Source organism: Notothenia rossii (genome assembly GCF_949606895.1).
Source record: "Notothenia rossii genome assembly, chromosome: 11".
In the NCBI taxonomy this organism is placed as follows: Eukaryota; Metazoa; Chordata; class Actinopteri; order Perciformes; family Nototheniidae; genus Notothenia; species Notothenia rossii.
The window spans coordinates 54193426-54219880 of record NC_136910.1 but is presented as its reverse complement, the minus strand read 5'-3'; the positions used below and the strand labels follow the sequence as shown (position 1 = coordinate 54219880).

General features: G+C 40.6%; 4 protein-coding genes across 4 annotated transcripts in view; 2 read left to right on the top strand and 2 right to left on the bottom strand.

The window, feature by feature from the left end:
• The window catches only part of rab27b (RAB27B, member RAS oncogene family), a 67770-nt gene extending 56483 nt beyond the window's left edge, over window positions 1-11287 (bottom strand). The window contains exon 1 of the mRNA XM_079659206.1: window positions 11011-11287. The gene's annotated coding sequence lies outside the window, so the exon portion shown is untranslated. The remainder of the gene's footprint in view (window positions 1-11010) is intronic.
• Window positions 11288-18426: 7139 nt separating this feature from the next.
• LOC307025079 (E3 ubiquitin/ISG15 ligase TRIM25-like) lies at window positions 18427-20592 on the top strand. The gene has a single exon (XM_079659662.1). It carries the CDS (start codon window positions 18616-18618, stop codon window positions 20290-20292), a length of 1677 nt encoding a protein of 558 aa, XP_079515788.1. The 5' UTR covers window positions 18427-18615; the 3' UTR covers window positions 20293-20592.
• A 792-nt stretch (window positions 20593-21384) lies between these two features.
• On the top strand, window positions 21385-22969 carry brcc3 (BRCA1/BRCA2-containing complex, subunit 3). The gene has a single exon (XM_079656795.1). The coding sequence runs from the start codon at window positions 21479-21481 to the stop codon at window positions 22253-22255; it is 777 nt and encodes a 258-aa protein (XP_079512921.1). The 5' UTR covers window positions 21385-21478; the 3' UTR covers window positions 22256-22969.
• A 946-nt stretch (window positions 22970-23915) lies between these two features.
• On the bottom strand, window positions 23916-26415 carry LOC307025915 (tripartite motif-containing protein 16-like protein). Its single transcript, XM_079660894.1, has one exon. The coding sequence runs from the start codon at window positions 26237-26239 to the stop codon at window positions 24737-24739; it is 1503 nt and encodes a 500-aa protein (XP_079517020.1). The 5' UTR covers window positions 26240-26415; the 3' UTR covers window positions 23916-24736.
• Between the last annotated feature and the right edge of the window lie 40 nt (window positions 26416-26455).

The following is a 26455-nucleotide window of genomic DNA, read 5'->3' as shown; positions in this document are numbered from 1 at the left end:
GCCCTTTCATCCTCACTTATTAAGAATTTAATAACATCTTAATATAGGAATTATCATTAACAAGAGCAACATACAACCCGTTACATGCTGTCAGAAGTACTGCTTTAAAGGCTTTTCGATAACCACTAATGTGACAATTATTTTCGCAACTAATCATTTTGTCTATAAAACATACGAGGCCTTTGCAAAATTGCTTTCACTTGTTCCACCAGCCCAAAGGTATTACATGTCTTAATTCATCCAACCATTATTCAAATACTTTAATTAAAATGTCTCTAAAAAAAAGGGCTTAGAGAACATGGAACCGCCAGTTGTTTTGACCTTTGTCCCTGAAAATTGACAATGAAAAAAGCTGACGGATCAATTAATTTTGAAGATCTGCTAAAATGTTGAATCCCTCAAATATCAAGACGGGCAACACCCAAACATGGTCCACCTAGATTGCAGTTACCTTACCATTATCTGACCCTGAAGGAGTAGCCACGTTCACAACTAATGTGAATCTTAGTTAGCAATTTAGTAAATGGTAGCGAGAATTAAGGTGCAAAGGAAGTTTAGTTTCTCTGAACCTTTGCCTTAATCAAATCTTGTGGAAGTCATGTGGGAAAAGGTGGTCAGTCAGTCAGTCAGTCAGTCAGTCAGTCAGTCAGTCAGTCAGTCAGTCAGTCAGTCAGTCAGTCACCTACTGAAATAACTTGAAGCTTATAATGTCGTTGTTTTAAGTTACTATCAGAGTTGGGACCCTTCACATACAGTATGAAGAAACTGCTACAGGTAACTGCAATTCAATGCCAGTACCCAACAGCACCTTCATTCGGTAATCTACTCCGTCTGTCTTTTACCGTTCTTATTTGTCAAAACATTTTAAACAGCACACAAAATAAAACCCCTTCCTACTTCCTTTCCCCCACCAAACCCGCTTATAACCGTAGAGTTTATTGGTGGAAGCAAACGTGAGACACGATGCCAGCTTTGATTTTGTAAATATTCCAAGGAGCGCTGCCTACCTCCAGTTCTTAAAAAGTGAGACCAGACTTGTGACCACTTTCGGATTCCCAGTAGTTCCTCTCTGACAGCATCAGTGCGTCTCAGGCTGCGTCTCAGGTCGGTTATTTTCATTTCCTCGCTCCTCGGTCTCACCGGAAGTTGATTTGTCTGCGCCATCTTGAGTACGGTCCCAAGGCGCTTATTTCTGCCGGAGGACCGAGGCTCAAGGAGCGATAATGGAGGAGCTATAACCGAGGAACCACCAGACCAACCCACGATGAAATCCTCAGACACTCGCCCCGCCCCCTTACTGTGTATCGCTCACTGATTGGACGATACAGCGCATGCACTGATCTGATGCTTCTTGACATGAGAGCAGTTTCCCAGCGGAGTGAAGAAATTACATGAACCTCACGGGAGTCACTCAGTTTATACCGTGTTTTGTTTCAATTCATGTATCATTTAGTTACAAATATGTGATATATCTGAACAACAAAGTGGTCAAAAATCCTTTTATTCATTTTTTGGAAACATTTTCATGATCGCTTTTTTCGTTTTACATTTCCATTCAGTCATTAAGTACTATTTAAAATGTTAATGTGCTACATATCCAAACAAACAAACAAAGTGTGCAATCCAATGAATGTTAATCTAACTGGGTTTTGATAGATACCTCTTTTTCTTCTCTGAATTATTTTGTGCACTCTAATCAATAATAATCTAACTATTGTTCATTTAAACATTTTAAGAATGGCGTTTATCTTTTTTGAGAATGAGTGCTTATTTGGGTCTACAACAGATGATACAAATGTTTGTGTCAGTAAATGTGTACTAACAGAGGCAGGGGTGTTTGTGACAACAACGGGAACAGAGCTGCTGTCAGACAATCAGATGTGCGGCGTCATCACAAACGGACGTCGCTTCACGTGACGCTCCGGAAGAAAGGACGTCCCATAGCGAACCGCAGTGACGCGTCCTAAAACTCGGAAGTAAGTTAGCACTTTTACCACGTCCGGTTCCTTCGACAAAAAGCTATGCAATTTCTCCATAGGATTTTGGAAAATAGCTCCAAATAAGGTCTTTGTTTGACACAAATTGAAGAGACAGATCACGTTTTGTTCTACGACATTTAATACAATGCTTCTCGTGGTTTCCTTGCGTCTCTCCATGCGTCCCTGGTGGGAGGGACAAGTCGCAGGGAAACGACGAAAGTGAGGGACGCAAGGAATCCATTTAACCGACCTGAGATGCAGCCTCAGACTCCCTCAACCAGAGGCATTCAAGTACCAACATTTGACAAAGATGGATTTAACGGGCATCAGTATTCAGTAGTACCTTCGTTATTCGATCAGTACCAATGGAAGTACAGAGTTTGGTACCCAACCCAAGTGAATAAGGGAGATAGCAGTTCATTTCAGTTGTATGGAATCTATTACTTAAACTGTAAAAGTTGGGCAACAAAAAGCAGAAACAATAAATAGGAGAGTGTTCATTGTTATATAAACGAATAAAAAAAAGGTGAATTTTGTTCAAAATGACAGTTTCATGGTGTCCAGCTACGTCCGTTTCCTGATGCTGGATTAAAGGACGGTTAGAGATCAGTGTGCCTGTGCTGTATATAAATCAAGAATGGCTTACATCATTAAAACAGCACTACAGTGCGAGGAGTTCCCCATCATAACAAGTTGTAATCCTGGTATTTATGAGTGAGGATAAAAGTGGCAACTGAGGGGAGAGAATGTACTGCCGAGCTGATTTACTGTCCAGAAGAACATCCTTCATTATTGATCCTGCAGTCATACCCACATCTCTGATCTCACTCTTTCAAATCGCTCCATTTCCCAGTCTCTGTCTCTCTGAGGCGAACGCTGAGGAATGTATTTTCTACCTAAATCATCTCAGGAATAGCGCTAGATAAGCTGAGCAGATATTTGCCAATTAAGATTTAGTATGAGCAATATGTGAACTAATCTCTGAACAGTAATCCATTACATCGTTTGTCCGCCAGAGTTAGTCATTTGATCAGTATTTATACGCTTTTCCGCTGCATACAAGAAAAAGCAATCCAATCTTAACTGATTTTTGTCAATGTCTTTCAAAATACTAATCAGCCATCTTTAGACCAATCAACCCCCCGGTTAAGGTTAGAGAGTACCCAAGGTTAAACTAACATTAGTAGAATGCCTCCTGTCTAAAAGTCAAATTTGTCCTTGACCACTAGAACCTTTTAGCAGGTTTTGTCCATAGACTGGTCACCCATTGGTTTTTGGACTACTGTTGTTTTGTTTTTTTCTCCACCAAAAGCTACAACCCATTGTTTAACTAGCTTTTTAAAAAGGCAACCGAACTGTTAGCATGAACTACCATGAACAGAAAACACTTTTTTAAATTTAAATGAACCTTTGCATTAGCTTCACTTTTAAGACCCGAATGTTTTGTTTTTTTTACAAAAGAAAAGAAATATTTATATTTTACAGACAGAAAACATTCCCTCAATAATTATGCAATTGTTTTTTATATGTGTTTATTTGTCCAAAATGCCAATGTATTCATTATGATTTACTTAGCTGGCTCTCGGCAGAACATGCATGTTTCCTTCTGAAGTAGACCCTAAAAGAATGACCATTAAATTTGTCGCTGAAGCCACAGTGGCATCTTGGCATGTTTTGGGTTATTTGCTTATTCTAGGTCTGTATGGTTGTCATACTAAGACTTATAAGTGCTCTCTCTCCTTTACCCCTCTACTGCTTATCCGGCTGTGAGTTATCTGAACCGACTGGCTGAACTGAGGGAAACACTTGAGATCAAATCGTTAACCTGAATGTGTCACACCATCTCCATCCTTACACGAGAGCACAACTTCAACCACTACAGGGAGCTTACAACAACACACAGGGTTGGACTGGTTATAGACACAGCTGCAACTCATTTTTGGATTAGTTTTTATTTCCATGTATCTTTTCACAACATCAAAACCACACAGTCCATTGAACTACAACCAATCAAAATCTTTTAAAAAGTTAGTAAAAAAAGCATTTGAGTTCTGTCAGTCATTGCAGAGACGAGTGAGCTCCACTGATGGTTACAAGGCAAAAATATGGCCGTCTTTGTATTCTCTTAAAGATGCCACCAACTGGACTGAGTGTGGAATAGGGCTGAACGATTAATCGATTTTAAATCGAAATCGCGATTTGAAATGATGCGATTATCAAATCGCAAAGCCTGCAATTTTTTTAAACTTTTTTTTCATCCACACCAATCAGAAGTGCTGTGCTCCACATGTACCAGCCATTGTTAACCAATCAGAAGTGGCCCATGATAGAAGGTGATAGACAGATTGATCCAATCACCTGCCAAGTATCTTTGAAAGTGCCTGCCCTTTTCCAAATGGCTTCCAATTGAGCTTTCCTAGATGGTTTGGTGAAACAACCCATCTGAGTCAGGTTAGTAATGCTCCATCACATGTTTCTGTTACAGGGTGAATCTGAAACTGAAGCTGAAGCTTGACTTTAAAGCAAACCAACGGAAGTTTCATGTAAGTTTAGTTATTTCACTCGTAGCTCGGGCTGCGGGGGTGCTAGAGACGGGAGCACGTTGATACGACCTTCCTAGCCGGAGTTATGGCCGCATTTTACAATAAACTTACGTTGGGTCGCTTAAAAACAAATATTGCAATTCGAATTGCAATCATAATATTTGTCAGAAAAATCACAAGATTTTAGCAAGATTTTAGCTGGCTGATTTTTTTTTTTTTTTTTTTTTCGGCCCCCCCCATTGATTGATGCGCCCTTAGCATTCGCCTATACTGCCTATGCCAAGGGCCGGCCCTGATTGTAAATGACGTAATTTGCATCCAGACAGGTCCATAGAAGATTATAATTTGGCCTAAAATCCCCTAACTTTCACTATCCTTTTACCTCAGTTTGGGTCTCCACCAACTTCTGAAATAATCAGCATCTTATCAGCATTTAAACACTTTACTATTTTCCCCAACTTGTCTTGAACTGTGTGCGGCTGCTGTTTTGTTCTACGAGTGGCCCTACTTCATATACATGTTGTCATTTGATCCATTAGTAATAGGCTATAAAAAATCTGAATCATAGCCGCTTTAATACGAGTTAAAAATGCCAGATATAATTTGGTGATTTCGAGACGTACTGTCTCCAGTGAACAGTCTGGTTCTTTGGCTCCAACTTCCTATGGAGCTTTAAACAAATGATTGCAGCCAGGAAACATTTCTATCACTAAAACTCAATTCTGCTGACAGCCATCGGGACCGCACGCACCACGCTTGGCTTGGAGAGAAGTGTTACTGCAGTCAGTCAGGCCCTCGCTATCAGGTGGCAATCTTATCTATGCATTAATCATCTTAGAAAGGCTGAATCCTGCTGCTTCTGGTCAATACACTGCAGGTGGCTGGCAGGAGAGTGAGGCAGTGACAGAGACAGAGACAGACACAGGGCGAGGAGGAAAGGGCACGACGGTTAGGGAGAGCCGTCCCAGAGTTAAAAGGTCACGGAAAATCGTCGCAGCAACACATCCAACCTGTATTCTCACAGGTGGCAATTCAGTCCGGATAATCCTCAAAAGTACAACTGGGTTCTCAAACATTACCATGGAAACTGCTGGTGCACCTCATAAAAACTATCTGACAACAGCGTGAAAGGTCTACAGGTCTGAGGCTGAGCATGTGCAATTAGTTTGACTGTGGCTCCTAATTATTGTTATCTCGATCAGATTGGCATTACTCAGGAAAAGAAAGGAGTTTTTCCTAACCTTAGAAAAAAAGGAATTTCTGCTGCACGTAAATGTGTTGAGTTTTTCTAAGCTCCGACTTTGTAAAAGCATTTCATTATGACCTGTCTTTACGTTAGTTGTCATAAGGCGACCTGGAGTGGTTTTAGTCATTGTGACTGGTGCAATCGAGGAGGTCAGGGGATGTAGTTTTAAGAGCGTGAAAGACATACAAATATCGTCACCATTTAACATCAAGTGTTTAATAATGTCAGCCACTATGGGACTGCATCACAACATTAAAAAAGAGAGTCTCATATACTTGGTTTTGGGAGAATTTGGTATCCTATGGTCTATCTTCTGTGTTTTTAGAACTTTGTCATTTTTTTCTTGTTTTACCCTGATCTGATCTTTTCATTATCATTTTATTAAAACTAAATATATATCATGTTGAGTTTAACCTTATTTTTGCTGTGTCTCGTGCATGGTTTTAAATTATATGAAACCGAATCTATGAGTTCCATTGGTTGATTTAAAAAAAGAAAAAAGCCTGGATTGATCCCAACCTGAAGGACGTTAATTACTTTAATTACAATCTCACAATTAACTGGAGTTAAGAACACACATGCGCTCATAATGGTCAGCCAGATCTCAGGTGTGGTGTCTGTATGGAACGCAAGGAATAAAATCATTATGTGCCGTAAACTTTAAATTAATAACACTGTTTTATTCTGTTCACGACATTGTCGACGCACTCGACTTCCTGTCTGGGAGACGGTGTTTGTAGCATGTCACTACCCGATCTGCAGCCCTGCCCGATCTGCAGTGCGCAAGATGGTCCACCATATTGGACAACTCCGTACGGCAACCCAAGTAGGACACTTGACACAGTGGCTTTTGGCAAAGCTCAAAACGAAAACTAATATTATTTTGTTTACGTGAATATAAGGAGAAGGACACGTGGTGTTGCACACTAAACACACTGTGTTCAACTCTCACTTATTGACGCTGCAATACTATTATTAGGGAATGTTTAAATGACCAACAGATATTAGAAGATTGTAAAATTAACATCAGAAACTGAAAGGACGTGCCTTGGACCCGCCCCCCGTCGATGCTAAGCCAATGGGAGAAGACTACAGATGATAAATATGTGACACAAACAGGAAGCTGGTCTCTTTCTCATGCCCTGCGACTGGAGAGAGCAAGCTCGGCCGGGCTAACCATTTGCAAATTCATTGTATCATTGTTTTGTTAACTTGTAAATAAGCTTCCTGGACTCTTTTCAGCTAATCCTAAACTCAGATCGTAGAAAACCCAACACTAACCTGGTTTTTCAAACAGGATTTTGTTTATTCTGTGGTGTGAGCTGCTGCGTCACAATTTAAGCGGCAGGCAGTAGTTTCAATAAATGATGATGGCAAGCGTCCTCCCCCAGAGTGTCTCCCTGCAGAGTCTGCCAGGAGGCTCCCCTCCGCATCAGCTGCTGCGGGCAGTGGGTGTTCTTCAACAATGTCGTGTGCAAAACGTCTGTGTGACAGTTTACTAAAAACTATAACAGAGAAACGGTCCAAGGAGAAAAAACAAGTCTTTAGTGAAACTGCTTCACAGACATATGCAAACTGTGACAAAGAGTCATTCGCACACACTCAACTACAGCTGCATAAAAACAACTGTTGGTCATTATTTAATGTCAGGAAATATTGAAAAATGTCCATTGCAGTTTCTCGCAGTCCAAGGTTATGTCTGTCAAAGTGTTTTTTTGTCAGATATTCACTTACAGGTGGGGTAGGTAAGTTTGAGGAACCGGCTCGAGATACACTTTGTTATATTCCATGGAATGCTCTTAACATCCCGATAGCAATGAATATCTGAAGTGCTTTGACAAAAAATACATTAAAAAAAATGTCATCTGTGGAAGTCTGAATACTGTAAAAAGCACGACCAATCATCTGAGCCGGCCCGGCTAAAGTAACTGGATGGCCTACCTGCATGTCAGCCTTCCATCTGTGCACAAACTGATCTCGTGCCCTCATTGGTCATGTGCGTGTTCGTGTGTGTTGGAGGAGGGGCTCTGTGAGGAAGTGGCAGATTTGTTCCGGTTGTGTATTTTCAAATTCTAGCGCACTCGAGCTGGTTTCTCCACAAGTACCAAGTAAGTATGTTTTGACAAATGTGAGAAAAACAGGATATCTCCATATATAAAAGCAGCTTCAAAAATAAAGATTTTTGCATAAAGATTACTTTAACAATCAATTGATTATTGTTAAATGGTTGGTAAATATTCTTTCTGTCTAATTACTTTCTTGTGCACTTTTTTATGTTTACTTTTAATATTTTATATCGAACAGAGGTTATTCCACTTGGTATTGCTGCAATGCAACATACGTATAATATATACTGTTTATGAAGCTGTTTGTTTACTTTTAGTATTTTTCATATTCATAGTTTAAGTTAAGCCAAAATGAATTTGCATTTCTATATAAGAAAATACTAGATAGAGTACTCTTTTTCTGGTGTTTAATTCAAACATGAGTATACAAAAATAGGTTTTAACATGAGGTGATTTCATGTGGAATATGTATTTATTGAATTATTAGAAAATATGATTTATCTTTTGGCCATATTGCCATCCATGAGAGTAACGGCCCGTCTACACAGCGGCGTTAAAAAAATCTTCCAACGCTTCTGCCCATTGACTTTGAATGGGGTAACGTCACTTTGCCTCGCTTTTCGCCAAACTGCATTGTGGGGAAGCAAAGCGAAGATTTCCAGGATTTCCAGGATTCAAAAGTTGAGCCAATGTTCAACTTTGGAAGCTGAGCTGGAAGCGTCAGCCAATCAAATCCCGTTTATGCAAATCTGACAGTACAAGCGCTAGCCAATCAAACCGCGTGCAAGCTGGGAGAGCCAGACGGCAGTTCATTTTCTATATTCCTGAAAATGGAGGAGAAATTAGTTATTGCGGGAGCAAATCACCCGGTTCTTTATGACCTGTCGCTAATAACTTACCGGGACACAAACCGGAGGAACCAGGCATGGAGGGAGGTGGCAGAGACAGTGGGTGAAACTGGTAGGTTTTCGCCTGTTTGGGGATTTTATATCCAGTTTACTTCGTTTTAACATTGCTATTGCTTTGTATGTCGGGGGCGGGACATTCATGTGATTGGTTGTTGGTCGAGTTGCTCGCAAAAAATCCCCAAGCTTTCAGACACGCCCACCTCCAAGATTTTCAAGATTTTTTTTAAAGCTGCTGTGTGGACGGGCCGTTATGAACACTTTAAAACACTTGCTGTGTTAATCTGCTAAAGCCACAACAATCAGGATTTATCTCCATTAATGAATTCATCTTTTTATGAAATGCAACGTTTAAAAGCAGCGCCTGCCAGTGTATAACAACGGTGGAGATAACAGCGAGAATGTAATCTGTAATTTCCATTATGGGTCCATCAGTAAGGAATCAACTTGGATTGATGTTAGAGACGTAATATAACAATAAAAGCAGCCAGCAGCTCAAGGGATCGGAGTGAATTACCAAACCAATAAAAGGCAGCTTCCACTAATTACCTCTGCTCCTTCCATCTTAGTTTACAAACTGATTTATGAGTCAACAAATACAGTCAGTCTAAGAGAGAGACTCATTTCTGCCACAGAGGAGCTTCAGATGAGTGTACCATCTCTTACCGGGGGAAACACCTGGATGTGCAGTTTACAGTAAAACAAGTCAGATATGAAAACTGCAAGTGGGCTTAGCGGTAGGCCACACTCACACTGAGGTTGTTCAATTCAGCACGACTCCATAACTACTTATCGGTGTTCTACAGTGTAGGACAAAGCTTAACTCAGGGTTCATACACATTTTCACCAATGACTTCTCCATGACCTTTACCTAATTTTCCATGACCAAAAATATTACTCTCTCTCAGCGTTACCACTGAAAATGGTTTATTTACAGGACAATAAGGTCTGCATATGAAACATGTTGTACAAAATACCTCGTCAGTTAAATGCCATTTTACATTTCATTACTACGATACAGTATTTATTATCATTATAGTATTACTATTTCGGTGATTAGATCAAATGTAAATTATATTTGATGCAACTTTAGTTACATTTCCATGACTTTTCCAAAACTTTGTTTTCCATAACTTTTCCAGGGCCTGGAATTAGCATTTTGAATTTCCATGACTTTTCCAGGTTTTTAATGACCGTAAGAACTCTGTTAACTGATGTTCAACAGGTCTTATTTTTAGTTTATGATCAGATTTTGAAGCCGTATATGTTAACAAAAGAGAGGAATGAAGAAATTAAAGTTAGGGACCGTCTCCAAGGGTCAGGGGTGCTTTCAACATTTTTCTGTCAGGCTTTCTATCATGTTGGATACAGGCAATTAGCAACAATTTAGCCATTTAGCAACAAGAGCATTAGAGAGATCCAAGAACCGATGTTTGTTTAAAGTTTGGCAAGGATTTGATGCTTCAGATCACCCCAAAGGTGTTGAATGTCAGAGTTCTGTGCAGTCCAGTCAAGTTCTTCCAAACAAAACAGGGGAAACCATTTATTTCAGGAGCTTACTTTTGGTCAAACATTTGAGGTGTCCAAAAAGCTAGACTGTGCTGTAGCATCATTGCACCTAAAGGGGTCGAATAAGAAGCTGCAAGAGAGTAAATTGATTAGTTGTCGACTATTAAATCAATCAGGAATCAAGTTATGTTTTTAAAACCAGTTCAAAGTCAGAAACAATGTGATGCCTGCTTAATGTTTTCTGTAGCTTTAAATAACACTAAACAACATGTCACCATGTTCTGACACAAACCAAGCACCTCATCGATTAATCGAATAATCGAATAATCGAACGATTAACCGACCTTAAAAAAAAGATTATTTGCAGCCCTAAAAGAAAATTAAATGTATAAACTTATCAGACGTTTCCTAAAAAAAACTTGTGAATTTCATTCTGGTATACAACATCTTGCTAGCCATGTGAAATAACTATCCCATACACACACGTGTCTGCAAACGCCCACTCTCACTACAAACACACGCACACCGTAAGCAGTCATTTGCCTAAACAGCACACAGAGGTGCATCGCTTTGCATGTACTGATCAGAGATGAGGCTTTGGAGGCTGCAGACACTTTGCTCCTCAGCAGATCCGTGCTATGACTCATACTGCCTGCCTTCCCCTGATGCTGGGAAGTAACGCGGAAATCAACAAAAAGCATCTGCATCAGACAAAACCCCGAGTCTGAAGCACGACCAGGTAACATTTCTTTCTGCACTTACCTTTCCTTGATGTTACAGAAACTCAGATCCTGCTCGCAGGTGTGTGCTGCTGCTGCTGCTGCTGTTCTTCTCCTCCTACTCCTCCCAGACGGCGCATCTCTCCCTCGGTCCTGATGGAGAGGGGAATCAGCGGGGAGATCACCAGATTGTGCCCGGAAATCGGTGTGACAGCCCGGCGGAGTGTTTGTGGGGTTCAGCCTGAAGAAGTGTGTACCTCCGAGAGTGCAGCAGAGAGTCTGATGGATGTCGCTCGGCTTCCTCGAGGGGTGGAGGTTTGACGCTCATGCCGCGTTCAGGGACACCTAATAAATTCGGATTTATTAGTTGTTAGTAAACAGGTGCTAACATTCAAGATGCAAGGCTTTTATTGTCATTTGTACATAGCTATAGTGTAGTTATGATGATTTAAAATATTAGGTCACAGGCTCCTCCAACAGTGCAAAACAATACAACAGATAATAGTAAATAAATAAAATAGAATATAATTGAAGTAGTGCAGAATAGTCTACAAGTAACATGGTTCCGATTATTTTTTTGTTGTTATAGGTATTGTTTTTTAACTAACAATTTAATCCTGAGTTTATTTTACAAGCACAATTCTTCCTTACAAGGTTAAATCATTACATGCAAATCCCTAGTTGGGAATTTATATCATGGTGGATCAGATATTTAATGAGACCATAGAGAGATAAACAAATATATAAAGGCCACAAATAACGCATAACTTTGTACCATTAATTAAATAAACGGTTCCCATGTTCTGATTATTTTAAGTAATTTGAGGCTTTAGTTTAGTTAAATCGCTGAATTTTCCGACAGCTAAATAATTAACTTGAGATATTAATATTATTCAAAACCACTTTCATGTTTTCGTGTCACAATTGCAGTCGCCAGAAGTTGAAAGCTAGCTAACCATAACTTAGTTTAAAATTTGTAATTTTACTTTACCACAATCTAATACATCTAATACAATTGTGACTTCATAAATCTACAAGTGGAACATTTTACTTAAAATAGTTTCTAAGATAAACCTTATCAGTCGATTTTAGGCATTACTTCTCCACCACTAAATGTAATAGTGACAATTCCTGCAGCATGTGAAGGCAGCATCGTGTGTAACCTGAAAAGACGTGAACCCTCAGGGTCCTAGCGCCTGCCCTTTACTTCTTCATTCACTGTGGCCTAAACGCTCAACAGGTGGAAACAGACAACTTGAACTAGTATTATCACTTAAAAGGAAAATATAATAAATGAAACGAGAAAGACATTGTTTTAATCAATTCAGATGAAAGGATGCTCCTTTTTCCACTTTATGTAAAGGAGGGGGGAGGGGTAATAATGTATGGAGAGGGAAAGGGTTCTTTTAAATCAGGTAGAGAGCAAAACTGGGTAATAAAGGAGCCAACTACTAAGTTTAAGATTTTAACACAATAATTTATTCAGGAGAACATAAACACGTGACTAAGAAACTAAAATCAGAGCTGTCTAAAATATAATCTCAGTAAAAAGATAGTCTAAAACTATTTTAAAATACAATTAAAAAAATACAAACAATTCAAATGTTAAAAGGGTTAAAAGTATTTCCTTCAAAACCAGAGTCTTTCCAGGGCTGTAAAAGTGCTCCGTCGGCACTCTCTTGGACTGCCGTGGTCTCTTAATTCCTTGTTCGCCTGTGCCTACGACATTAATTTATTTTAAACTGTTCTGTTTGTTTTCTAACTCAAAACACTGGGTCATCAACAACTCAATACATCCAAGTCTATAGATGATATGGTTCAATACTCTAATGTGTGATGTATTTATCCAGTATGAAAATAAAAAGGACCATATTTCTGAATACTTTCTTGAAACATACAAATATTCACAAAACTTTGGTTTAAATAAAAGTTTAGGCGAAATTCAAAATAAAACAACAATGAATCCTAAAAATCCTATTTGTGCAGCATGAGTCCAGAGTTGGGTCAGCAAAGACCCCTTTACCGATAATAGGTTGCTAGGAAACAGCTTAATTTCCTGACGCTGCTTGCAAACATTGTAACAGGAAATAACTTTGAAGCCATTTTGACGGTTTACATTTAGTAAAGCACACTGATGAGCAAACCAGCCATGGTATATGAATACATAAAATAATGATCACATATTTTCCTTACAGAGACAAACTTGCGTAATTAACTTAAACTCAAAGAAAGCATATGGTGATGCGTCCAGTACAGTCCAAGAAAACAATGTAAGGGGAACGTTATTTGCCCAAGATTGTTTACTTTATGAGCAATATTGGTAGCAACACTACAGAGAACCTGGAATACGGAGTGCCTACCAACATCTAAATAAATACATAATAACAGAATCACTCCCTCTTCTAGATACCTCCTGTACTCTTTCTACAGGACGGAAGAAGAACAGAGACACTGCGAGAAGGGCAAAAGGGCAGGCCAGGCCGAAGCATACAGACAGACAGAACAGAGCTCAAAGTCACCAAACTTCCCGATAAAAACAAAGCTTAAGCTGCAAGAGATTAGGTCTAATTTATCGTTTTTAAGCACTGAATATTGTAAAAATGAGTTTTCACAATGAGAGAGATAGTGGAGATATTGGTGACTTTGGCAAGAAACCTGATAAAAGAAAACGTGAACCACATTTTGTCGTACAGACGATGAAACAGCATTTCACTTTCATTGAATGATGTGATTGCATGCATTAAGCTGTTAACAGAATCACTATATACACATAACCTAAACTGGCATACACTAAATGTAGCATGTATACCGTGTGGTACAGTTAAAGGGGCCCTATTGTGCTTTTGGGGGTTTTCCCTTTCCTGGAGTGTGTTTTTCAATTGTTGTGCATGTAAATGTCCACAGTATTGACATTTACATGTTTAATATGTGTAATATGTAATTGTAAAGCGCTTTGAGCACCTGTAAAAGCGCTCTAATTAAAAAATCTAATCCATCATTATTATTATTAAATGGTCTGCAAAGGCTAACATCCTAAAGATCCCTCCAGAGGGAGTTTTTCTCCCTCCAAATACTCACTACATGACCAAATGTGTGATAACCCACAGGTGAGGATAGTCCCGAACAAATACACTTTCAAGTCCTGTTTAGAAAACATTTGCTAAAAACTACAGGGCCCAGCTGTTTTAGGAAAGCACTGGGTCCTTTAGAAAAATAATCAAACCATGTATTTGGATTTGAAAAGAACGGTCTAATCCTCTTTATTTCAACCCATACTTAGTGGTGTCCTTTTTATCTCCCGATGAAATCTTACTGCCAGCATCTTTGTCGTAATGGATGCCAAGACTGCAAACATGTGATGTGCACGAGGACATAGTCTATCGACTCCTGAATACAACATCTTACTAGCAAGCCTATGCTGATTATTAGTTGACATTTAGTATGTGTGTGTGTGTGTGTGTGTGTGTGTGTGTGTGTGTGTGTGTGTGTGTGTGTGTGTGTGTGTGTGTGTGTGTGTGTGTGTGTGTGTGTGTGTGTGTGTGTGTGTGTGTGTGTGTGTGTGTGTGTGTGTGTGTGTGTGTGTGTGTGTGTGTGTGTGTGTGTGTGTGTGTGTGTGTGTGTGTGTGTGTGTGTCTATGCTGTGCGTGTGCGTGTGCATGGTAAGGCATGCATGAGTGAATCCACATTTGATCATGCATGTGCTGATGTCAAGCCATGTTGAAGATCAAAGTTTTACCACCGCAAACTGTTGCCATGGGGACATGAGAGTGGTCCTCCAGTCTCGTTATTCAGGAAACATTGAGACAGTTGTATCAAGGAAAACATACTTTGCCCCACGATGTATTTCCAAGGCATTGATTTTTACTTGTTCAATTGTATCCTACATATCCTTTGGGTTTGAACCGATCCATTAAAATACGTCTACATGACAAGGGATTTATAATAAGTATCAACTTCCTGTACCTCAGAACTGCCATAGTAGTAGGTGGATTTAAGGTGGATTGTGGCTGCAGTATTCTAACCAGTAGTGGTGCGGTTTCTTTGAAAATGATAGCCACATTTAGACCGTTAATACAGGGAGCTAATTGGGACTCCCACCGCTGCACAGTTCTGTGAGGCCATTGGATGCTACAGTGATACTTGTGGGCCAACATGCAGGACCACTTTTCTTTGGAAATTGAATAGTTCCTATAAGTAAAGTAAGTAAATAAGCATTTGGTTCAAATCACAACTGTGTCTTCATATAGAGTGCTGCAGGATTGAGACCAGAAATGTGGAAAGGAGTACGAATTGTATGTGTGTAATGTAAAATTCCCATTGCCTTCTTGTGCTGGGAACCAGGGCATTATCTGATGCAAATATATGAGTTATTCGCAGTCTATGCTATTTGTTTATAAGAATAAAGATATTTCAGGAGAAGATCCCCCTCTTTTTCTTCCCCTGTGAATAAACACACAGAAATATGCATGTTAATATTTTGATCCAATGTTCATTAATAAAATGAAGCCTCTAAGATATTGAATTGACAGTCATGACTGGGCCTGTCAATGTTATCTTTGTTTAAAATAAGTTGATCTTTGTCAAAAATAGAAATAACAACTATTAATGAACAGTTACATTTACCTTACATGACCGCCTGATCGCTGGAACTCATCATGAGGTTTATTTTTGTTTTGTAGTCTTAATGTTTATTGGATAAATGTGGTTACAATTGTTTTTAACTTTTGAAAGCTTGGGCTATTGTCTATTTTTAAGACAGAAACAGAAACTGCAAAGACAAGCCAATGAACTAACAAACGTGAGGAAACTAAACTTAATGAATTGTAAGCCAAGTGGGACACATGGTGGTGAAACACAGGCATGACAAAGAAAGCTATTCAAACTGAGGGGAAAGGAACTGAGGAAAATAGTGACAACAGCCCTAACGTTTGTATTTTTGCTGACAGGCTGTAAAGGAAACTTCTGCAGCAATGGAGAGTCAGGACTCAGAGAGACACGAGGAGAGTTGGAGCTTTGATGTCAAACAATGATATTTATGACAAGTCAAACGGCCGGAGAATTCATATCACAAGTCACAGCAGCAAAAGGTTCTGACTGCACGGCTGGGTTGTCATGCCAATTCTGATCAGCCTATCTCTTGATAGACCTTTTAACTACACTGAACAAAAATATAAACGCAACACTTTTGTTTTTACTCCGATTTTTCATGAGATGAACTCAAAGATCTAAAACATTTTCTACATACACAAAATAACAATTTCTCTCAAATATTGTTCACAAATCTGAAACAATCTGTGATAGTGAGTACTTCTCCTTTGCCGAGATAATCCATCCCACCTCACAGGTGTGGCATATCAAGATGCTGATTAGACAGCGTGGTTATTGCACAGGTGTGCCTTAGGCTGGCCACAATAAAAGGGCAATCTTAAACGTGCAGTTTTGCTTTATTGGGGGGGGGTACACATGTTAGGGTTTAATCCGAAAACCCTAGGATTAAACCCTAACCCTAACATGTCACCCATCTCCTTCGCATAGAGTTGATCAGGTTGTTGATTGTGGCCTGTGGAATTTTGGTCCACTCCTCTTCAATGGCTGTGCGAAGTTGCTGGATATTGGCAGGAACTGGAACACGCTGTCGTATACGCCGATCCAGAGCATCCCAAACATGCTCAATGGGTGACATGTTAGGGTTAGGGTTTAACCCTAGGGGTTTCGGACCCCCGCAGACCCCAGACACATATTGAGCCCAGAAAATTAATGTTATTAAGGGCTGTAAATATAATAAGCCTCTGTCTAAAATGGACAACATTGTAGGAGATTTAAACTATACAGCGGTTCTGCACTGCGGTCACTCAGCCGTCTCTCGAGTTGTTTTTTCAAATCAGCTGCTCTTCATTATTCCTGCTATATTTGACGAGTGATACAAATATTTGTTACCACAAGTTCTTAAGGAAACTGACACTGTTGGACTCGGTTCTAGTTTGACTTCTACCAGAAATAAAATGAAGAACTTTTACTGTGTACTTTGTGAGTAATCCTCTGTCAAAGTCCCCTCCATAGTTTTCCAACAAAACGAAGAACTAATGGCAAAAAAAAAGAATTCCCTCATCAAACTTAGCAGAAGTGACTTGATTTTGTTCTCAGCAGGGGACTTTGAGAGAGGATTTCTCCAAAAATACACAGTAAAAGTACTTCAATGTATTGTAGTAGTAGGCTAACTAATACAAAGTCAAACAGTATCAATTTCATTAAGAACTAATGGTAAAATTATATTTTTATCATTCATCAAATATAGCAGAAAAACATGCATTATGTACTAAGGAGGGGACTTTGACAGAGGATTACTCACAAAGTACACAGCAAAAGTACTTCATTTTATTTCTGGTAGAAGTCAAACTAGAACCGAGTCCAACAGTGTCAGTTTTCTTAAGAACTTGTGGTAACAAATATTTGTATCACTCGTCAAATATGGCAGGAATGAAGAGCAGCTGATTTGAAAAAACAAACTCGAGAGGCGGCTGAGTGACCGTAGTGCAGAACCGCTGTATATTTTAAATCTCCTAACAATGTTGTCCATTTTAGACAGAGGCTTATTATATTTACAGCCCTTATTTTCTGGGCTCAATGTGTGTCTTAGCCGTTTTCATTGTGATCGCTAAATTTCCCTTGTTTATAATAATCACCGTTCCTTCAGCATCATACTGTGTAGTGATTCAAAGTGTGATTTTAGCAAACGAGTGCTTTTGTTTTGAAATCACTTCCGTGAGTTTCGCCCCGCCCCTCGCTCCAAGCACCATTTGACCATTTAGTAAGGTGAAAAGCAAAAAGCAAAAACGCCTCTCAGACGCTCTTCCGTTTACGTGTTTAATAAAGAAAAACAATTGGACGGTAGATACACGGATTACATTGGCAGCTATTTTGACAATTGTTTATTCCAAAATATTTAAAGGAGCTATCTTTGAAGCCTTGAATATTGTTTTTTCTTTTTTTTTAAATACATTTTGATGTATTTTTAACTATTGAGAAATGTGTCCTTGTACTGGTTGATGGAAAGCATTGTGTAACTTTGTGCTAAGAGAACTTGTCATTTATATCTCACTGTTTTGATTATTTTTCACAAATCAAACAACCAATAATTTAATTAAAGACAAAATCAGGAGATTAAGTAATAATGAAACTAACCTTTATTTCCACCATAACCAACTACAACAGTAAAGAATAACTGCTTTTACATGAATCCACGAGTGATAATAGCTTTTACTGTATTCATTAGGAGCGAGATTATTTTCCTATCAGTACTTTTACTGAAGTAAGGCATCTGGAAATGTCCTTCACCTCTGCTTTCGTCCCTTAATCGATTAATGTTCAACAGACATGCTGCTCCACTGGAGCCACTCCTCTCCCTGGAATGAAAGGGATAGTAGAAGCCCCGCCTCCTCTTACTGTTGTCCAACAGGACAGTCCCATTCAGGCCAGATTTGCTCTCCTCCCTGCCTCCTTTGCAGATCTGCCAGTAACACATAACTTTGACCCACATGTTGTGAAGATCAGCAGATCAGCGAGCAGAAGTGAGGAAAAGGAACTGATCTTTAGTTTGGATCACTTTTTAGAAGAAAGTGAAACTAGTTCACATTCTCTGAGAGGTGAAATGGCGCAGCAACAAAACCTCATGGATCGTAAAAAGCTCTGCTGTTCCATCTGTCTGGATCTACTGAAGGATCCGGTGACTATTCCCTGTGGACACAGCTACTGTATGGACTGTATTAACAGCCACTGGGATGAAGAGAATCAGAAACATGTGTACAGCTGTCCTCAGTGCAGACAGACCTTTGAACCGAGGCCTGTCCTGATGAAAAACACCGTGTTGGCAGAGTTAGTGGAGGAAGTGAAGAATAAGAAGACAGACGTCAAAGCGTCTCCAGCTGATCACTGCTATGCTGGACCTGGAGATGTGGGATGTGATTTCTGCACTGGGAGAAAACAGAAAGCTCTGAAGTCCTGTCTGCAGTGTCTGGTCTCTTACTGTGAGCAGCACCTCCAGCCTCACTATGAATCCCCTGCCTTTGGAAAACACAAGCTGGTCGACCCCTCCAACAACATGCAGGAGATCATCTGTACTCGTCATGGGAAGGAGAAGAAGATCTTCTGCCGCACAGATCAGCAGTGTATCTGCATTCTCTGCTCCATGGATGAACATAAAGGCCATGACACCGTCTTAGCCTCAACAGAAAGGACAGAGAAGCAGAAAGAGCTCGGGGTGAGTCGGCAAAACATCCAGCAGAGAATCCAGAACAAAGAGAAAGATATGAAGCTGCTTCAGACGGAGGTGGAGGCCATCAATCTCTCCGCTGATAAAGCAGTGATTGACAGCGAGAAGATCTTCACTCAGGTGGTCAGTTTGAGCAAGAGTAGCAGCTCTGATGTGAGGCAGAAGATCAAACACCGGCAGAAAAGTCAAGTGAGTCAGGCTATGAAGATTCAGGACAGGTTGAAGAAGGAGATCAATGAGCTGAGGAGGAGAGACACCGAGTTGGAAAAGCTCTCACACACAGGGGATCACAGCCAGTTCCTACACCATTACCCCTCCCTGTCATGTCTTGGTGAACCTACAGACTCCCCTAGCATCAATACCCGCCCTGTGCAGTACTTTGAAGACGTGAGCGGAGCTGTGTCGGAGGTCAGAGATAAACTACAGGACGTCCTCGCTGATGCGTGGACTAAGATCTCACAGCCTGAAGAAGTGGATGTTTTACTCCAACAGGAAGAGCCCAAGACCAGAGGTGAGTTCTTACGACATTCCCAGAAAACCACACTGGATCCAAACACAGCAAACGCACGGCTGTTGTTATCTGAGGGCAACAGAAAAGCAACAGTAGTGAGTGAAAGACTGTTATATCCAAGCCATCAGGACAGATTTACGGACATGTTTCAGGTCTTGAGCAGAGAGAGTCTGAGCGGACGTCATTACTGGGAGGTGGAGAGGAACGGATTCGAGGTGTCGGTAGCAGTCACGTACAAGGACGTCAGCAGAACAGGATATGAAAGTGGGTTCGGAAATGATGACAAGTCTTGGGCTTTGGAGTGTTTTAACAACAGTTATGGGTTCAGACATAAAGGTGCTAACATTGTGATTTCAGGTCCTCGGTCCTCCAGAGTAGGAGTGTACCTGGATCACAGTGCAGGCGTTATGGCCTTCTACAGCGTCTCTGAAACCATGACTGTCCTCCACAGAGTCCACACCACATTCACTGAGCCGCTCTGTCCTGGGTTTGGTGTGTTTGCCTTCTTCGGTAACGGATCTGCTGAGTTTTCAAAGCTTGAGTAGAAAGAAGGGGTTTGATAACAGGTTTTGCATTTATTTGACCTGACTATGTAATATAAATATAATTAGCATTATGTACAAAATCTACATGAAAGGCAGAGCAAAACCAAATTGCACTTATTGCAGCACTTTTTATATAAATTGTTTAAAGTAGCCTTACTTTAATGTATGTTAACAATTACACTTTCACTTTTAATTAATGTAACATGTTTGTGACTATGTTTTGTATATACACCTGGTTTATGATTATTGCTTTGTACAAGTATAATGAAAAGCACTTTGCAAATAAACTTTATAATTTCATTTTAGTTTCATTGACTACATTGTTCTCAAGGGGTTACAGCATAAAAAAGCATTGACAACTGAAAGCAAACAGCTCTCTGGTTATCATGTACAAGTTTTGTTTTATTAAAGTCGAGTTTTGAGGTGTGTGTGTGTGGTTGTGTGTGTGTGTGTGTGTGTGTGTGTGTGTGTGTGTGTGTGTGTGTGTGTGTGTGTACCTTTCTTACATTTTAATTACTTAACATTTATATTGCACTGAATTTAGAGGACAATCCAAGTTTGTTATTATTATCATAATATGGCCTAACGAGTAGCCTACGTTTGGCAAATGTTTCCGTATTTATGCAGGATTTATACTTATCTTTTTATGACATATTTTCTTGATTCAAATTTCCTAATCGTTATTATAATATGCACAACAATTACAGTGAAGCATCCGTTGGCAATGATAGCAAAAATAAATCTCATACATCGTCAATAAATACGTTATAAAATAAAAACCATGCAAGTTCAAATGACAATATAAAAGGGGAAAATAATAAAAGTTAAAATATAGCCAAGGTCTGGGGAGAATACATAAACATGTTTATATAACTGTGGGTTAGAAATTATTTCCGATAGGTTAACTGAATGTACTAAATCATAGATACGGATAATGAGAAGTAATATATTTAAGATGAGGTGTAAATAGTAAGTAAAGTGAAGTAAAATTAATAAACAATTAATATGAATGCACGTTATTTCGTTAAAAGTTTGGCAAAAACGTATCGAAAATAAGCGGAACCTTATATCAAATCCACTTGCACCAACACGGACTGTTTTTATGCGGCACTTCAGAACGCGGAAGTGAAGCGCTGCTGTTTATGTTTTGGTCCGGGGCGACGGTACACTTCAATAGTTTGACATCATGGCGGTGAGTGCGGTTCACCTGGAGTCCGACGCCTTCCTGGTGTGCATGAACCACGCGCTGAGCACGGAGAAGGAGGAGGTGATGGGGCTGTGCATCGGAGAGGCTGAGCCCGCCCGGATCGTCCACATCCACTCGGTCATCATCCTCCGCCGCTCGGACAAGAGGAAGGACCGGGTGGAGATCTCCCCGGAGCAGCTGTCCGCGGCCTCCACCGAGGCGGAGCGGCTGGCAGACATGACCGGCCGCCCGATGCGCGTGGTGGGCTGGTACCACTCCCACCCGCACATCACCGTGTGGCCCTCCCACGTCGATGTCAGGACGCAGGCCATGTACCAGATGCTGGACCAGTGCTTCGTGGGCCTCATCTTCTCCTGCTTCATAGAGGACAAGAACACCAAGACGGGGCGCGTGCTCTACACCTGCTTCCAGTCCGTGCAGAAGGGCTCCGAGTACGAGCGGGTGGAGATCCCCATCCACGTGGTGCCCCGTGAAGCCATCGGGAAGGTGTGCCTGGAGTCCGCCGTGGAGCTGCCGAGGATCCTGTGCCAGGAGGAGCAGGACACCTACCGCAAGATCCACAGCCTGGCGCACCTGGACCCCGTCACCAAGATCCACAACGGCTCGGTGTTCACCAAGAACCTGTGCAGCCAGATGTCTGCGGTGAGTGGCCCGCTGCTGCAGTGGCTGGAGGACCGGCTGGAGCAGAACAAGCAGAGCATCGTGGAGCTGCAGCTGGAGAAGGAGAGGCTGCTGCGGGAGCTGGCTGCTCCCTAAGCCGGGGGGACATGGTGGGTGGAGGGGGGGACACTTGTTGTCCTGCTGTTGTTGGACAGGGGAAACGGACCTTCTGGTTGGCTGGTTTTAGCTTCTTTACCATGGACTCAAGGCAGGGTTTGGTATCAAACCTCAATATTTAGTATGAACCGAAGTGTCCATAATATAAAGAAAACGGTCTAATGCCAAAAGTGTAATCAGACTGTGTTTTGTTGAGACTAGAGCTGGTCTAACTTGTACTTTAAGAAATGTATAAACTGGGATTTGGCCCATCACAACCTCCTAGAGAATGTCTTAAGTCTAACGATAAGTTTTAAGATTTACAATGATATGAAACAGAAAAGCTTTGAATCGTCACATTTGAGAAGCGGGAAATCAGAGTATTTTAGGGGATCTGTTTCCTCGGAGGCGTAGTTTTGTTAAGAAAACCATCTTATATTCCTTAGTTTGGTGGTTTTGGTTTCTCTATACAACCTTTTTAATCCTGCCAAAAGCAAGATATGAGTGTAGAGGATGTGAGCGGTTGCTGTTTGCATCTCCAATGCTTCGGATTACATTTTGTTCACCCTGGTTGCTTTGTCCCCTCTCCTGTCTTCTCCTGATGTTTTTAAAGGAGCGTCATAGAGGTGTGAATATCATGGTGTGTTTCTCTGCATCTGTGAAATGTAAATAAAAACACAGGGACTTCACTGTCACGTTCGTTTAGTTATGAAATGTTGTGGTGATACTCTTTTTATCATACTTTTATATCAATGATTAATTTCTAGCTGCTGGTCTCACTAAGTTGGTGCTCTCCTACATCAGCACACAACAATGTAGAAGGCTAATTTACTCCTTAGTGTGTGAGAGAGAAACTCCTTCTGGAGGGAACACAGGGATGTGTGTGTGTGTGTGTGTGTGTGTGTGTGTGTGTGTGTGTGTGTGTGTGTGTGTGTGTGTGTGTGTGTGTGTGTGTGTGTGTGTGTGTGTGTGTGTGTGTGTGTGTGTGTGTGTGTGTGTGTGTGTGTGTGTGTGTGTGTGTGTGTGTGTGTGTGTGTGTGTGTGTGTGTGTGTGTGTGTGTGTGTGTGTGTGTGTGTGTGTGTGTGTGTGTGTGTGTGTGTGTGTGTGTGTGTTGCACCACCAGATGTCCCCATTGGCTTACCTTTCCCTTGGTGACGGTGGTGTCTGCTGATTTAACTCTATTTTTTCCCCTCAGTTTTTTGTCTTGTTCTTTCTTATTGGCCTTTAGTGTTCGTGTAGTGTCTGTTTACCAGCGTTTGATACTCAAACAGGTTTATATGTGTTATAAAAGCAGAGGTGGGAAGTAGTAGAGCACAAATACTTTAAGTACATTTTTCTGGCATCAGTACTTTACTCCACTACTTATTTTCGACTTTTAATTCTTTCATTTTGAACACAAATAATTGTACTTTCTACTTCTCACATTTTCCAAACAGGCTGGTTCCTTTAGTTTTAATCTTTAATCCACTGTTGGTTGACATGATCATTATTATTTAGAGTCATTGCGTGCCTATTGATTTTAACACGATCCGTGCATCATCTTTTGCCATCTCTGTATAAGTGTAATCTTTATTTAACTCATGCCGTTGGGCCGACATTTATCATTTATGGACGACTAAACGTGTAGCCTATTAAGAAGAAAGAAACAGAGACATCAAATAAATCAGAAATTGTTTTATTCATTCTTCAAAAAACAATCGACTGATTAACAGTTATCGACAGAATCTAATCAGCAAATCTAGTTTTAAAGTTCATGTTCAATCTTCCCTTTTACATTACATTTCTACATTTCAAAACACAATCAAGTCAATGTTCTAACTAATGATTAGTAAAATACATTTTATCTGCATTACAAAGTGACAGCAATACAACACACATGATGAAATATGAAATGATTACGAAGAGAAGACTTGTTGTGCAGTGTCAATATGAGATTATACAACAATATTAATATCCAACATGCACTACACACACATATAGATGTTTTTTACTCTGGGGACAACCATTTCACCCATCTTAATATCATGCAGGCTAGGGGAAGGCGTAATTAAATAACAACTTTTAAAGTATAGTACTCTCTCAGTACTTGGTCCATTCTGGGAGTTGAACCGGTGTCCCTCCAGCTCCTTTGTTAAGTCCCTACAGACACTGCCACCCTCAGCTAGCAGTTAGCCACTTGCTAACACGCTGCAATCATCTACTCAAAACTCCCCTTACATTGCTCACATAACATACGTTAACTTATGTTAAAGACTGCATATATGTTTTATTTGTCTGAGCCCCTATGTCCCTACCCAAAATAAATATTGAAAAAAAGGCACAAAAAAAAAAACCTTACAAAAGGTTACAAAAGATATTCTGCTCATTGTTTTCTGGGAGACAATGATATGAACAACTCTATGTGAGATCACACATCTCAGCAGATCTCACAAAATAATGTCCATTTAGTTTTCACTGACCTCACTTGACAGTTGTTTGACCTAGGTTTCACGAAATTTAACAGAAGATCCATAATAATAAACACCGAGTCCAGCATAGAGCGGCTGAGTGAATTTGATGTGGACTCTGTGGAGGAGGGTGATGGTTTCAGAGACGCTGTAGAAGGACAGAACTCCTGCCTTCTGATCCAAGAAAACACCAATCCTTTTGGATTGAGGGACAGGAACAAGAACTTCCTTTTTTTCACCGTTGTGTTTGAAATTACAAATCTTTTTACTAAACTCCAATGCCCAGGACTTGTCATTGTCCCCGAATGTACTTTCCTGTCCTGTTCTGGGAACATCTTTGTATGCGACTGCTACTGAAACTCCTAAACCACTCCACTCCACTTCCCAGTAACAACGATTAGTCAGACCTTCTCCACACAGAACCTGAGACCTAGCCATGAATCTGTCGACATGTGGATCATATGACTGTTGCTCTTTCACTTTGGTTGCCTTCTTGTTATCTTCAGATAATTGTATCTGCATGCTCGCTGTGTTTGGATCCAGTTTGAGAAGATATTTGGGGGCTGCATATTGTGAAATATCAGCTTTGGTCTGGGGGTCAGGCAACAATCTAACATACACTTCAGTCAATGTCTCTGAGATCTTCATCCATTCCTTATTAAAGCTCTCCAGTACTTTACCTCTGGCCTCTGATACAGCTGCTGTCACATCCTCAAAGTATCGTACAGGACCAATTTTGACTCTGCATGGTTTTTCAGGGTGCCTGAGATCTGACAGTGAGGGGTAGGCCTGTAGAAACTTGATCTGATCATCTGTTTGTGAGAGTTTCTCCAGCTCAGTGTCTTTCTTCCTCAGATCATTGATGTCCTTCTGCAGCGTCTCCTGAATCTCTTTGACCCGACTCACTTCATATTCCTGCCGGGATTTAATCTTCTGCTTCAAATCAGAGCTTCTTTTCAAAATGAGTTTGACTAATTCAGTACATTCCCTCACTGCTTTACCAGCAGAGCGATTGATGGCCTCCACCTCCGGCAGAAGCTCCTTCACAATTTTCTCTTCGTTCTGGATTCTCTGCTGGATGTTTTTCCGACTCTCCTCGAGCTCTTTCTTCTTCTTGCTCATTTCATGAAGTTTCAAAGCTTCAATTAGCTTGGTTTTCTTTAATGGAACTTCATCGTGAGGCTGCAGACTGGACTTCAGAGATTTCCTCTTTCTCCTTGTTGGAATACATCCCACTTCTCCAGGTCCAGCAACACGGTGATAAGATGGACCAGCTTGGGGTTCTGTCTTCTTCTTCTCTTCCTCCACTAAATTTGCTAACACTGTGCTTATCACCAGGGCAGGCCTTCGTTCAAAGGTCTGTCTGCAATGAGGACAGCTGTATTTTTTAGTCTGCTTCTCTCCATCCCAACGTCTACTAATACAGCTCTTACAGTAGCTGTAACCACAGGCAATAGTCACCGGATCCTTCATCAGAATCTTGCAGATGAAACAGCACAGTTCGTCCCGACCGGGCTGATGTCTTTGCAGCGCCATGTCACCTCTCACTGCCTCTGAATATCGAGTATGAGACTCATAATATACCAAGTGGGAGTGGCTTCCAGGTAGTGCTTGATTCCAGAGAGAGGTGTTTGTCTTCCTACTACCATCTATAAAGGGCCACACCCCAGGTGCTTTCAGATGCCTATGTTTGATACTTTGTTCTTACTCATTTCTATGAACATTTCCCAACTTTGATTATTAATATATATT

What these genes read in the sequence shown, in the direction of transcription:
- LOC307025079 (XM_079659662.1), top strand. Translation starts at nt 18,616, where the DNA reads ATGGCGCAGCAACAAAACCTCATGGATCGTAAAAAGCTCTGCTGTTCC.
- brcc3 (XM_079656795.1), top strand. Translation starts at nt 21,479, where the DNA reads ATGGCGGTGAGTGCGGTTCACCTGGAGTCCGACGCCTTCCTGGTGTGC.
- LOC307025915 (XM_079660894.1), bottom strand. Translation starts at nt 26,239, where the DNA reads ATGGCGCTGCAAAGACATCAGCCCGGTCGGGACGAACTGTGCTGTTTC.